The sequence below is a fragment of the Antedon mediterranea genome, chromosome 4, assembly GCF_964355755.1.
Source record: "Antedon mediterranea chromosome 4, ecAntMedi1.1, whole genome shotgun sequence".
Taxonomy (NCBI): domain Eukaryota; kingdom Metazoa; phylum Echinodermata; class Crinoidea; order Comatulida; family Antedonidae; genus Antedon; species Antedon mediterranea.
In genome coordinates this window covers 20,533,698-20,549,902 of record NC_092673.1, presented here as the reverse complement: position 1 = coordinate 20,549,902, position 16,205 = coordinate 20,533,698, and the positions used below count along the sequence as shown (strand labels likewise).

General features: G+C 32.7%; 1 protein-coding gene across 2 annotated transcripts in view; it reads right to left on the bottom strand.

Moving 5' to 3' along the window:
• Positions 1-269: 269 nt before the first annotated feature.
• Positions 270-16,205, bottom strand: part of LOC140048090 (neuronal acetylcholine receptor subunit alpha-9-like) — a 50,087-nt gene continuing 34,151 nt past the window's right edge. Inside the window, exons 3-8 of one of the 2 annotated variants that reach the window (XM_072093096.1) lie at positions 15,403-15,563; positions 14,247-14,291; positions 9,122-9,231; positions 4,478-4,680; positions 2,885-3,211; positions 270-1,834 (exon numbers count right to left, since the gene is read on the bottom strand). In XM_072093096.1, coding sequence (XP_071949197.1) covers positions 1,254-1,834; positions 2,885-3,211; positions 4,478-4,680; positions 9,122-9,231; positions 14,247-14,291; positions 15,403-15,563 — 1,427 coding nt within the window. In that variant the 3' untranslated portion in view covers positions 270-1,253. The remainder of the gene's footprint in view (positions 1,835-2,884; positions 3,212-4,477; positions 4,681-9,121; positions 9,232-14,246; positions 14,292-15,402; positions 15,564-16,205) is intronic. The other variant, XM_072093097.1, reaches the window with a different exon arrangement.

The window sequence follows — 16,205 nt, the reverse complement described above, 5'->3', positions numbered from 1 at the left end:
TTTTCCAAACATACCAAAATTAATATTTGTCCAGCTATTTTTCAATGTAAGCAAATTCAGTTTGTTTTATAGAAGAAATGTGCTGCGCTCTGCAAACATTAAAGTGTGTTTAAAAAAATGTTATCTGTAATCTGTAGTATTAAAACATAAACTATGATGTAACAACTGTATTTCAGTAAAATGCGATTATTCAATGCCAAGCGGTCTAACCCGATTTACCTTAACGAGAGTAAGGTCTTGGTTTAACGCGCATTAGTTTTGTTCATAGTTACAATCCATCTTTATTGCAAAAAGACGTTTGCCCATCATAAACATTCGAAATTATATCAGCTTGTAAATTGCCCTAATGATTCGTATAGGAAGTTGACATAAGGTCATTCAAACATGGTCAATAATTATATCTTGCACAAAAAGTAAGAATAATACGAATAAATATTAACCAGACTGGTCGTGATTCCACATAGTCGTATGAGCCACAGACGTTATCACAGCGATCGATGGGCTTATAGGCGTGCGCCGAGTTAAAATCAAACTCTTTTTAGTCAGTCAGGGGAAAAATAACAAAAGGTTTCCTACTTTCTAGGATTTTTATCAAATAATCTATATTGTTTTGACTACTCTTGTAACATGACCACATTGATGATATTGCCATTTTCCCCTTCCTGTATTAAGTGTAGTGTAGTTTTGTAGGTTGAAATCGATGTAATTCGAGTTGCATCGCAAAGAAAAACTTAACCAACATCATATTGCTATTATTTAACACACACAAACGTATATTGCTATTTTCTATAGCATGCTGCCAATTGTGTATAGATATATATCAGGTTGCGGTATAATATCTTGTTTTTTTCTTCGTATAAAACAATTAAATTGCATTCAACAGTAATATCTCATTTGTTTTACCTGTGCCATGTTTCTTACAACAGGTACTGTAATAAAACAGACGTTTTGTCAGTTTTCAAGACAGAAGTCCCGATGGTTTTATAGATAAATTACACACAATTGTATTATACGCACAATGTAAATCCATAAATTGTTCACACATTCTAGTTGAATAAATGAACTGGCTGACTTACAGAAAGCGAGTTCCATCGCTTGCAAGTTGTACTTTTGACTTCACTCAGCTGACACGGTTATTCGACCCTGATAACGGTGAGCGCTAATTTTAAACGCGTTTATCACACGTCTGTCTTAACGCAATAATATTGATTTGTAACACTATCATTCAAATAGTAGCGATTTATATTGACAGTTTAGTTGTAAATACCAACAAGTAATAAGAAAAGAGCTAACAGATTTCCAATGACGTATGCAAACAAGAAGATTCTGTCTAATACTCGAGAAAGCAATAACCATTCGTTTTTTATACACTTTTTAACATCGCTGGTCTGGTCTTCTTTTCCGGGTTTATTTTTGAGTAGTTCTTTGATGACGTGAAGTTCTTTGAGCATATCTGACATGAGTCGGACTTCATCTGATGATTGTGACGCATGTACAACCGAATCTCCTTGATGTACGCCCTCATATGATGGGGGTGTAACTAACGGTGTCATATGCATTTCATTGTACCTTGCTTTCTTTTTCATAAAGCCATTCCGGTCTTTGTTACTTCGACTTGTCATCATATAGAACCTTCCACAATTATTTGAAGAATCATTTAATTGTAAATGTTTGGTTCGAATCCTCAAAATTCGCAAAACTCTTTTACTAGTAATCGCTTTTGCCCAGGCTGGTAAAAGTCTTCCTTCATTCCCTCTGTAGTATAAACTAGCAACCGCTACATTCATTAACAACGACAACGAGACTAGAATCATTGTGATGGCAAAATATTGACCTGTAACAAAATGGAAAAGGTTATGGTATGATTTATCACATATTTATTTGTCAGTGTAATTAAAAAATAATGATGAAGACGTTCCGCACGTTTTAATATTATTAATTATTATTCCAAAACATCGCTTCTGGATAATAAATGAATATGAATATGAATATAACATTATTTGATAACACACGTAAACTTAATTTACACTAGTAAAGTTAGGTTCAATTCAATTCAATTTATTTCGGATTTTACAAAACAAACAATAACACATACACCACACCATGTGTTTCTTCTCCAGAGACCGAACCGTTGAGACATTCTCACTTTATTTCCTTTGGGAAACACGTGGTGTAGGCTACCTCATCCTAATATTAGGTTTGGTTCCCATAAAGCGTGGTTCCCACTAGCGACGCAACGCAAGGACGTAACGCAACGCAAGTGAATTGACCAATCACAAGCGATGGCTTATTCGCTTGTGATTGATAACTGTCTATAACTTCGCTTGTCATTGGTTAAAACGATTGCGTTGCGTTTACGTCCTTGCGTTACGTTCTAGTGGGAACCAAGCTTTAGGACGCAACGCAATGACGTATGCCGCAACGTAAGCGAATTGACCAATCAAACGCGATGGATTATTCCAACTGTCACTTGTGATTGGTCAACATTGAGTCCTATTGGGAACCAATCTGTACTAATTAGTTTACTAGTGACAATTTCAGACGTGATGGATGTTAAGAAAATAGGATGAAGTAAACTTGGAATCATATCATCATGTATTTCAATCAATAAAGATAGAAAGAAACAGATCAAAATGAAACTTTACATATAGACTTGATAGATATCAGTTACAATTTAATGTAATGCTTATATCTAGTTTAAGGCGGACTCATAGATAGTATTCTGCAATTGAATATTTTATATTGCAAACGATACTGGAGATGGATTTAACAGTGAACAACATTAGCGTCACCGTAGATATAAGAATAACCTAATATCACAACACACATGATCGTTGTTTTGTATTATTGTATTCAAGTTTAGAAGAAAATGTTATGTTCTTACCAATAATAGGGACTTCATTTGTGTGCGGTACAGCGTCTGCGACGACCATCAAAAACACAGTCATTGACAATAAAAATGTCACTCCCATATTGACTTTTCCCTGTGATTCAGGAGGTAAAAGAAAGGCCAAAGCAGCCATGATAGCAATGAGGAAGCATGGTGTTATTAAGTGAAATACGTAATATAAAGACCTGCGCTGGAAAAGAATGGTAAATGTTACGTCTGTGAAGGGTACACCAGGGTCATCGGGATAATATTCAGCGTTATTTTTGGACTCCAAACCATACATATCCCATTCACCGTTGCTTACGAACACATCGGCATATCCTAAAAAAACAAATGGACAATATTAATTACTGCTATTTAATTACTACTGTATTGTTTCAATTAATTGTTACTGTATTCGTCGATTCTTTTTTATTTGTGAAAAATTAGTTTAAAGATATATTGAAAAAAGATTTTGTTGTGGTTGAATATGCCATGTTCCAAAATATTTAATTTGACCACAAATTGAATCAAAAGCACTATATTATTTACCTGAAAAAAACTATAATTTAAAGCAAAGAATATTATAGTGGATACCAGAATAGTTTTTGATTGAATTTAAGTGAAAACATTGTTCACCTCCATATTTTTTTCTGCAGAAGTGATTAACTTTATTAAAACCACAAAAATGGCCTATTCAAAATCTCATTTTATTAATTTTCATTTTTTATTTTTTGGAGGATCAATACATCTTTAAGGAACAATAGGTGGAAAAGAATGTAAAATGCGATATAGTTTGGACGCGCGCGCATGCCGAAGTTTTATGCCTTTCCAATATTGTGATATAGTGTAGTATTGCTCTGTAATTAAACGAATAAAACTTGACTTTAATGATAGGAGAAAAAGATCGATATATTTCCATCTAGCCAATTTAGAATGACTATATTAGTTTAAGGAAAACGTTTTGTAATGGCGTTCATATATGGGCACATCACATTTTGTTGTCACATACGGTTTGATATTGAAGACAGGGCTTTGGAAAGCATTGCCTAAATATGGCACAAATAGTATTTAAAAAGGTGTGTTTTTGAAATAATAAACATTCAAATAATACTTAGAAAATATTCGGTAACTTTAAATGAAATGACCTTAGAGTAGTCGGCGATAATTTAAATTATGGCGCCAATATTAATAAAAGCAGATTCATTTTTAAAGTATTCTTTGAGGAAATCGTATAGATAGTTAATTACAAACGACTCTGCTTAATCGGTTCTCTGAAAGACGTGAACCACTCTAAAATGTATGCCCCCGATGACGCAAGAATTAAACCTGTCAGTTCGGATACTAAATGAGAATAAATATTCGTAGGAAAGGATTTTCGGATTCAATCGATTGTAACGTTTACAATATATCAATTTTGGTTCTGTGTCTATTTTTATTCCAGAATTACTACACTAAGTTGTCGTGCGCAGGATCTAAGGTGATTCTTATTCTCCTGCGAGTGATAAGAGCATTTATTACCAACAGGTTTTCCATTTTAGTAACAATTGTAATCAATGATCTAGTGAGACAAGATTTTATCATTAAAATGTCGTTTATTCCCCTTACCAGTACCGTTGATAACTAACTCGTGCCCACTGTGTTGCCATGGGCCAAATTTCATCTTGCATTCTTGCTTATCGAATGGAAAGTATTTAACTTGAACAAGACAATATCCTTTGAAGATGATAGGCGCTCCCCACATTACTTTACCATCGTAGTAGATCTTGGCTAGTTCATCTTTCATGAAATGCTGATCTGCTTGGTTAGCGCTGTTAAAACAAATAACACTAGGCTCTATCTACACTATCAAACTAGTGACAAAAAAGTGTGATGTGCCCAAATATGGTAGTGAAAATGATATCATCAATTCCATATACGGGCACATCACATTTTTTGTCAGAGTCTGATAGTGTAGACAAGGATTTAGATTGTCGCTATCTATTAATTAAAAAGAAATTTTAGGTATGCAAAGTGAAGAGTGAGTGGTCTCAGTCTTCCTTGGGTAAAAGTAGGTCTATGTGCAGTGTGTGCTGTGAACTTCGAACCAATCAGAAACCTAGAACTTGGGTATAAAAGCGAGACACAATGACAGTGACAAACAATGGACAGCGAAAAGAGTTTAATTGTCAGTGGTTTGGTATTGTACCATATATATGGCTTCAACTTAAATAGTAAAAACATTAATAAATTGTATTTTTTTTTTCTAAAAAGGCATAATTAAGTAGAATAATTTTTATCAGAAAAAGTGGGCATGCATTAGTGTTATTACATTGTGTTTACTGTTGGAAGAACATCTACACTAAAACGATCGATATAAAAGTATATGTACAGTATATCGTTATAATAGTAATTGCAGCACTCCCTTACATTTGTTGAAATATATACAAAAATCGTAAAAATATGAAATAAAACAAGCGCATCCAACTCTTGTGAATACACAAAAAAAAGATAATCTATAATCTTTAATATTTTTACCAGTGACGCCGCAGAGACATACAATGCTGCTGGCTTTCTATAAGTACGCGAATTTCACTAGTCGCACAAGAATCAGCGCGTACGTATTTTGTTTTATGACGTAATTTTTAAACCATTTTTGGTTGGTGGATAAAGTTGAACTCGCTTCAATGTCAACGATTGCAGATTTTAATGATTTCTATGTTTACCCCCATTTTGTGTAAAATCGTTGAATCGGTCAATTCAACGCAACTCTCCGCAATTCAACGTCGGTTGGAAAACATGCTTAAATAAGGGCTGACGCACAATAACGACGCGTCTTTCTGCACGTGCGCGTTACATACCGTGTCTAATTGATGGTAAAATTGACATGTTAAAAGCCTCTACATTTGAATTCTGTCTTTTGGATCAATGGCAATTGAAATGCGATAGTGTATTCTTAATCAATGAGTATCGTATTCACATTCCAATCTGTCTACACGATTTCTGAAATAACACGTGCTTTAACAAATTGCCTTGGATTTTGAAATTGATTCACAAATGTTACATATTTTCTACAAATAATTGTTTAATTTGCAATTTAAAGAATAATTATTTAAATTACAAATCATTATTATATTGTATAAAGTATTTAGTTCGAAGTTTATACTGTATTTATGAATAAATTACAATGCTGCAATAAAATAATTATTTTAATACTATGGTATGCTACATATTGAATCTTATTATGAAGAATATCGTGAATGTCCATTACAGATGTATTGTCCCTAAAAACATGACAAATGAAGACTTGAATGTCCATTACAGATGTATTGTCCCCAAAAACATGACAAATGAAGACTTGAATGTCCATTACAGATGTATTGTCCCCAAAAACATGACAAATGAAGACTTGAATGTCCATTACAGATGTATTGTCCCCAAAAACACGACAAATGAAGACTTGAATAGGCGATTTTGTAGTTTTAATCAACTTAATATTACTTCCGTAGAAAAAAAGCTAAAACAAATTGTTTTCACTTAAATTAAAAAAGAGACAAAATAAACGGATATATTCAATCAAATCCCATTGGCAGCCAATTGAACAATTTTTAGCTTAAATTACATATTTCCATGTAGGTTTTTTATCGATCCAATTGTTGGTCAGTGGATAACTATGACATTAAAATGGCATATTCAACAAAACATGTTTTAAGAATTATTTTTTCAGAGAGACAATACATCTTTAAGGTTTGGGTAAAGATCACTATACAGCATCCATGTTCCACACAAACCTCCAAATCATCAGCACAGCCTTGTCGTCACCAATATGATCCTCTTTCTCCGCCTCGTTATAAATAGAAACAACTTCATGAAATAATCTCACCATTCGGATTCATTATTTGTATCCTATACCGTAATCGTCATAATAATCATGTTTAACAATAATTCTACCGTGTTATTTTATTTTGAAATTAATTCAAATAGACTGTCATCGATTACATACTTCTTATTTAACTGTTTAAATGATATATTCCATTACACTATGGCATATTTAAGCTTGAATTGTATAGCTAAAGGCGATTCATTTATTTGTTGCCGATTTTGTTCACGAACATGTCAGTAAAAGAAATAAAAATGAATGACATAAATTAACATGGAGGTATTACTTAGCATCACAGAAAGTGTTGAAGAAAATGACAATTACTGAAGAAAATGACAAATACTCACTACATGAAAAATGGCATTTCAAAGAACCGGTCTACTGGGAAAGAATCGCCTACAGCAATCACATTTATTTCATAACGGCCTAACTAACATGTATCAAGTATGTTGACAACATGATAAATGTAGTAACATTACGGGCTTCATATGTCAGTATAATTCAAAACCATCAATAGATTAGAATAATAATGTCAATACTTTTTGGTGTTTTGTAACTTAGAAGGCAAGCCTGCAGTTGAAATTCAGTTGTTGTAGTACGAAATTAATGTAATCATCAACAATCGTGTACGCGATGGTGATTAGCCATAGCATGTCGGTAAGCTTTTTAAACTAAGCAATGATTTAAATTCATAAATATTAATATTATAAAGGATTGGTATTATTCTACCTGTCCGATAATGAGACCAATATCGCATTGTAGAATCATCAATATTATTATATATTCGTATTTTCATAGTCAGTTACGGAGACATAGTAATTTTGGAAGAAGAATCATATTTTTTATTAGCCCATAATAACAAATCTAGAATTAATCTTCATTTTGCTTGCGTAGTGTTTCGGATTATATACGTATCAATGGAGCTGTATATATTATGTAAAATGATCTGTTTGCCTGAAAATTATGCATAATTTTGTTGATTTTGACACTAGAGGAATTACGGTACTCTAGCCACGGGCTTGGCTATTCATCATCAACTACTAAATTTACTTCCATAATTGCTCTGGCTTCAAGGTTTATCGTTTATCTTTCATTAACCGATTTGTGAACAGAAAAAAACGATTAGTGATAATTTTGATGTTCTATTTAGAACTTTTTGAAAAAAATTGAGCATCGAAGCTTATTTTTAGGAAGAGTAGTACTACTGAAGTAGGCTTCTAAATTATTGTACGATGTATTCTAGCGAAGAACAGATCATGAGCAAAAAATAGTTCACATTTTGCAATACCGTCATTTGAAAGCTTGTCTAAATGTTCGCGGACTTGTTGAAATGTTTACGGATTTGTTTAAAATGATCGCGGATTATTCAAATGACTTGTTGAAGTTAGTTTGCTGTTTTAGAAGGATTATAGGACTTTTTTAGCAAAAAAATCGAAGAGGTACTGCACAATCTGCAAATACCGATCTTGTTAATACAAATCGATCGTATTTCAGTTTATTATTAATTAACCAAAGTTATGTTTTTATTTCATTTTTGTTTTTGTACAGTTTCTAATTTCTTCTTCTTTTTAAATATTTATAAGAATAAGGTAGTACAGAAAAATCAATATAGAGAATGCATTCAAACTGAAAATAAACGTAAATAGAAATTATTCTCTAAATCATGCATTTCATCCATTCTCATCATCAAATATAATTATCTTATACGTTAATATTCAGGTTGTTTAGTTCGTATATCAATGTAGAACACAAAGAAAATAAACGACGAATGTATACATCAGTAACGATTCATTGCATGAGGTAATTTCTACCCTTCGGTGTTAATTGTTTTAGTCGCATTTGTTTAGTCAATATTAGTTTAATAGGTTAGTTCAGTAGTACTAAGTATTAAGATTATTAAGGTGTAATATAAAACAAATGTATTGTCATTTCCAACTTTGAATGCTAAATTACTTTGTAATTAATTTTAACAGTAGTAGCCTAATGAAGCGATTATAAATATTAGTTTTGAGAAACTAAATGAAGCAAAACATGTTATAATCAAGTGCACAAATTGGGCTTCAATTTAGGTAATTATAAATCACTATCTCGTTAAACCAACAAGTAAAGTCACTTTTTAAATAAGAGTAAAAAATAAATAACTTTTTATTGTTATTATAATAAGTATGAAAAAAATAAGCGACTGAGTGAAAAATTCAGAGAACGGGAGAGGGCGTGCTATTTAATTTTTCGATCCATATTAAAGATGGAGATAACTCGAGATTTTAATAAGCTTTTGTTACGTCACTGATATTTCGACTTGCCGTCTCTTGATTAACTTGAATAGATTTTGCAAACAAAAAATACAACTCACATACTAACATACAAAGCATGGTTATAGTAATAATGCAAACCTCTCGTAGAAATATATATCAGGAAGCCATATATCCTTTGCAGGAACAACAAACTTTGTTAAGTTTCCATAATCACTTGGATCCCATGTCAAAAATTCGTCCGTCCAAATCTGAAAGAGAAAATAAAATGAAAACACATTTGATTGATTGATTCCATATATACATAAAACAATACAAAACGGAAAATCACACAAAAATAGGAATTTTATCACCTTTAGTGAAGAGATTTGAAGATCGTAACATATAGTTCGTAGTACACCTAACAAGATCTTTTCAGTATTTCAAACTCTTATTCTAAAACCATAGACATGCTCATAAAAAGAGGGTATTATCCTCGTGGCAAATATGTTACTAGCACTACAGTGCTCTTTAATTTTAATATTACATTTATTTTATAATCGGTTGGGGAGGGAATTATAATTCCCATCCCGAGAATTATTGTTTTCTGAATAAAAAAAAAAGAAATCAGTTTTCACCAACTGTGTTTTTGTGCAATTTTCAAATTATTTCTATGCTAGGTGAACTTAAATACACTCATTTTATAAATAATTTACTCTTCAAAAGCGTTTGTCTACAATCAAGAATTAGGAAGGTGAGAAAATAACTTAAGCAATTTACGATTTTCAGATTATCACATTTCATGTGTTAAACGCTGTCAGCGTTTTCAGTGTTTTCTTTTGGGAAGTATATGCTTTAACATTCTCGACCACGTCATCATTTATAAGATATCAAGATGTTTGAATTCTTACAACGCACATATTCATTTTCAATATGATCATCCTAATTAAGATAATTACTAAAAGTAAAAAGCTCTATCTATATTATCAAACTTTATGATGATGTCATTAGGCAGATCACAGTGTTGTTTGTCAAACTACTGTTTGATAATGTAGACAGAGCTTTACACAAAAACCTTTAAGATACAGTAACAAACCTTTTGAAAAGTAAATAATCCATGTTGCTGAAAACCGAAAGGTTAATGCGTTTTATTATTGATGTGTAATAAGTTATTTTATTCATGGTGATTTGGCATTTTTGAATATTCCTAATCAAAGAGTTTATTACGGTATAGAAACTAACAATAGACAGACTGAATGCTTACACGATATACATTTAAAGAACATAATAACAAATATTATATAACACCTATATAAATTCCTGTCATTTGATTGGACGAATGTGGGTCACATGGCGTGCAATAGTACGCACTATTCAACGATCGTTAAATAGTACTTTTTGAAACATTTTTGTGTACGAAAAAAAAACGTCTAGATGTTATATAAAACAAATAATGAATGTTTTGTATTCGTGTAATGGTACAAATAATGGCACTTGGTGAATGATGAAAGGTTATATCAACTCGGCTTTGCCTCGTTGATATAACCTTTCATCATTCACCTCGTGCCATTATTTGTACCATTGCACTCATAAACATTCATTATTTGTATAATATTATTTGTTAAAATGTGTATAATTAAATTAAATCATTCAGGTGATCAATGCTTAAAGTAATTATTACTTATTTTGATCTCCTTTCACCTTTTATCTTTTTTTCTTTTCTAAAGTATAAACATCTGTTATTTTTTGTTTAATGTGTGGAAAATAAATAAATGAAATGAAAAAATATGTTCAGAGTGACTTTGAGAGTGACTTAAAAAGTGCGAATTATGTTTTATGTGTTTTCATACCAATCCACTGAATTAAAAATAAAAGGAAAAAATTATGCGAATATGTTTTAAGTGTTGTATAATAGTAACATCTGAGAAGAAGTGCTAGTAACTTAGTCATATTAAGTTAAAGTCATCTTCATAACGTACTCAATAAATATGAATAATAAACTGCCTTTTTAAGTATTCATAATACAATTCAGATATTCTAAAAATAACTTTATTGAAGATATAATTAAGACAAATAGGCTTAACTATTTATATTGTATCACTTTGGACTATCACATTGGGCATTACCATAATCGTCCGGAACAGACAATTTGTGATGCCAGTAATAAATCACAATGTAAAAGGATTTCTCAAGTCGGGTTTAAAGGTTCAGTTGGTGTTTAAGATAGAATGAACGATGTAGAAAAACAACGCGTAAAAAGCCAATTTAAACAGACGAGCGGTAACGGTAAGCGGAAAACCGCGTAGCTTGTCCCTAGAATCTGTATTCATCCTCACCGGAAACAGCTGCTTTTCAGCTCCGCGTTGTGTGTAAATAGTCATAAGGAATATGGTAGATTCTATTTGTATTACAGTTACCGCTCGTCTATGTAAACTGGTCTTAACTGTTACTTGTATAATGAACAGTATCGCACACATTCACAATGAAAATTAATATGTAGGCCTACATTGTAACACGTAGGAAGAAAGTTTGTAGAAAAAATTTGTTTTTGAAAAAGCAGACATTGCCCTAAAGCGTGGTTCCCACTAGCGACGCAACGCAGGGACGTAACGCAACGCAAGTGAATTGACCAATCACAAGCGATGGCTTATTCGCTTGTGATTGCTAACTGTCTATAACTTCGCTTGTCATTGGTTAAAACGCTTGCGTTGCGTTTACGTCCTTGTGTTACGTTCTAGTGGGAACCAAGCTTAACGAGTGGGCTTCACCGATAAGATATTGAGAAATAATTATGAGGATTGAGATTATACTGATTATAATGATATCAATGACAATGAAAACTAACTTCGACAATTGTAATGTTATAAGATGATGCCCATCACGATATAGATAGCATTAATAATTTTAACTGGCAAACATAAGGATTTTAATTCTCAGTTTAGACAGACAACAATGTTTTTCTTCTTCATTTGTAGATACATATATGTCAGAACTGTTAGTAATATCAATACATTGTGCATCAGCAAGCTTAACGTAGTCCTCAGGGCAAAATGTACGTCTTGTAAATATATCTCCCTTTGGACTTCCATGCTTTTATTTACGGTCAATTATACTTTCATGTCGAGTTGACGTATGGTCATTGCATTCAAGACAGAATATTTTAATTTATGATCAAATATCTTTTGCGCACTTAAATACGTACGTACGTATTATTGGTGTTCACGTGTCCATGGTTTTAACAGGTCTACGAAAATCAATCTTTAATATATACAATTTTGATAAAAGTAAAATTTAGAATAAAAAATGTTCTGTGAAAACAAGCAACATTTCAATATAGGGAAATCATACATAGGCCTATTATTACTAAGCTCTATCTACACTATCAACCTTTATGTGACAAAAAAGTTTGATTTGCCCAAATACGGTAGTGATATGATGTCATCATGTCTACATTTTTTAAATTTTGCCAAATGATGAAGGCTGCAGTTGGTAAATTTCTTGTAGATTAATTTGTTTTGATTTTGTTGATTAGCATCTGTTTGATCCTTCCTTCCCTTTTATATCTCTGTTTGATACTTTTTCTATAAAATCCATACAGGTTTATATTTTTCGCGTGTTTTAATCGCGCAAATACTATAAAGTAGATTTCAGTAAGACAGATCACATCAATATATATAAAATGTATAACGTTACAAACATAACAGCATTACTTATGATATTAAGGTAATCATTATAATAATCGTTTTCATGTTTTTTTGCATTCGGACAATCTTTATAATGGAGCATGCAGTATTACGAATAAGACTAGATTGTAGACTGCGATCAACCTATATTGGTAAAAAGATACATATGTTGGTATACATGGCGTTTTATACGTATAATACTTTAGATTACAAGTCTAGAGTGAGACACACCCAATCTTGAAGACAATGGTTCGAACCTTGTCGATGTGGTTTGTGTTTTAAGAGAGATTATTTAGAGGGGTTAGGTTCAGTTATGTGTTAAACAGTGAATTTCATTTTTTTATGTTATGGATAGGCCGTCGCTTGACATGAAACAGCCCTGCAGTTTATTGTCTCTAGACATAGTACAGCGCGATAATCACCTGCCATTGATTATTCAAATCACGTCTCTGTAACTTGAATATAATACTTGTCATAAACATTTAATAACCAAATGTCAGTATAAAGTGATTAATGATTCTCTACACATTTAAATACATTGTACCATGCTATATTGCTATAATTCAACCATCACAGAGACATCGTACGTAGAAATATTGTATAAATATTTTCTTTTCTCTTTTGTGGCGTAAACACCACTTTTTCACATTCCCCATTATGAGGGCGTGTGGCGCAGTGTGTTGGACGTTCGACTGCTGATCGTGAGATCGAGGTTCGAATCCAACTCGTCGCATTGCTTGTATCCTTAGGCAAGATACTTTACTTGCGTTTGCCTCTCTCCACCCAGGTGTATAAATGGGTACCCGGTTAGATCAAGACACTGATTACTAGCTGCATTATGGGAGTATGTTTTCATACGTGTTTGATCCTAAAAATGACTGTGGTAATAATGTGCAGCGCATTGAGAGCTTGAGTATATGCGCTATATAAGAATGAACTATTATTATTACAATTTTATCAACTTCATCAGCGGTGCGGCCTATAACATTTTAAATTTGTAAATTCACTTTATATTCCATATTAGGCCTACCTTGTTTTTTTCATATTAAATTTTTTTTTTCTATACTTACAAAAGTAGTAAAGGTTTAAAAAGCAAAACAAAAGTTAAAGCTTGGTTCCCACTAGAACGTAACGCAAGGACGTAAACGCAACGCAAGCGTTTTAACCAATGACAAGCGTTATAGACAGTTAAGCGTGGTTCCCATTAGCGACGCAACGCAAGGACGTAATGCAACGCAAATGAATTGACCAATCACAAGCGATGGTTTATTCGCTTGTGATTGCTAACTGTCTATAAGTTCGCTTGTCATTGGTTAAAACGCTTGCGTTGCGTTTACGTCCTTGTGTTACGTTCTAGGGGGAACCAAGCTTTTAGCAATCACAAGCGAATAAGTCATCGCTTGTGATTGGTCAATTCACTTGCGTTGCGTTACGCTAGTGGGAACCACGCTTAACACAAAGACGATATGCCTACTGCAGCGTTAACATTTTTGTTTTCAAGCATCATAACTGTATATAAATTCTTTGGTTATCTTCATCATTCATTTCAAAATTTTTTTAATAAGTTGTATAAATATTTCCATAAAAACATTAAAAAAACTTACCATTGTTAACCATGTACTGCTTGTTAACGTTTGCTTTCGTTCATCCTTTAAGAAATGCAAACAAAAATATTATTAATTGCGGAACTTAAGACTGAATTTCAAAAGCAGGTCGTTAAGTTAAGGCCACAAATCCCAGGGATGATAACAAAAACATTGGCTACAATCACCTGGAGAAATAAATACAGTTTGTGTATTTACACTTGTACAAGCATGTTATTATACAATATTTTTTCACTTGCATCTATTCAAAACTAAACTGTTAACAAAACATATCATCATGAATATAAATTTCCTAATGAGGTAATCGTGTGTAAAATCTTTACTGCGGAAATTGCCAAAGTGACTGATATAGTGTTATCATTGATATTTCACAACTATTGGGTGGTGGTCTAATATTTGAGAACTGCATTGGATCGACCATAAAGGATCAACATACTTAAGCTCGGTTCCCATTGCAACGTGTGATTAGGCCAATCACAAGCGATCGATTATTCAAACTTTCGGTTGTGATTGGTCTATGTAATTGCGTTGCGTCACTAGTGGGAACCAAGCTTTAGTAGTTTCCAATTGCACGGTTAGACCTACTTTTATTCCCAAGTAAAATAAGAGCAGAAGCCCTTCTTTGGGACACATTTTTTCAGAGGACACTCTTATAAAAGGGATACTGTTTAATGTAAATAATGGAGGAAAATCTATGTATTAACACTACGGTAAACTCTTAGCTAGGGGAACCCCTATGGGACACTTTGTTGGGTTAAGGGCCTTTCACACCTGTTCCGGCACGGTTCCGGTCCGGCGAATCGAACACCAATGTTTCGTTTTTACGACGCTCCACGCGGCCAAGCACCAATCGATATGCTCGTAGCCGCGTGAAAACGAAACATTGACGTTCGATTGGATTTGCCGTCGCCGGACCGGAACCGTGCCAGAGCAGGTGTGAAAGGCCCTTAACAAGGGTTCTGCTGTAATATAGCTTAACAATATCGACAAGTGCTGCTACGAAACAATCAGATAAAATGATTCTAAATATTAACTTTCTAATGTTTAAATGTTGGTAGGTCTATTTGAAGTACTTTATTCGGATAATACCTGTCTACAATTATCGACAGGTGTATAACTTGATAATTCATAAAGTAATAAAAGTGTGTTTAATTACCATATCAAGTACATGTGCAATAAAGAATTGAAATTGCAGTTGTGTGACCGTATCCGGGTTGCGCACAGGGCGCACGCGCGTGTCGTACTTGTCGTCTAGAAGATCATTGATGAGTGCCGTGTGGTACTGATCTGTGACAGATACTGAAATAACACACATCGCTACAAGTAAAGAAACATGTAATGTCTTGTAAAACAAAAAAGAAATTAAAAGAAAAAAAAAGAACTTAGGAAAAGTATAATATAATATGCGATAATGAATAAATAATTATAATAAAATAATAATAATTTAAAAAAAATATTCATAATCGTAATGATGAACGAAAATATAGCAGCAGAGCAATACAGCCGCAAGAAAGCATAACAAACGAAAAATAACTATACATTAAATGTATATAATGATTATATAAAACGTAAATAACAAGAATTGAATAGCTACTTAATATTAAGGTCGTTATTTATTTCACCAATTTCCATCTGCACTCGCAGAAATACTAACGGGCATGACGGAAATTAAGATATAGTGAAATAAGGGGTTTCAAAAGAATAAAACATTTACTAAAAATCAATTGGTTTTGGTTATTAATTCACAAAAACGGCTAAAGGAAATGTACGTAATCGAACTTGACACGAGTAATATAATGGGAGTTATTACATTCTTCCTTCGAGACTCAATCAACACGTGTGTGATATTGTAATTGAAAATAATGTTTGCCTAATTATTAACAACATTGAGAGAAACACATTATTAAAGGAATTTACAATCTATGTTGTCATAATTGGACATACTACACCAAACCAATG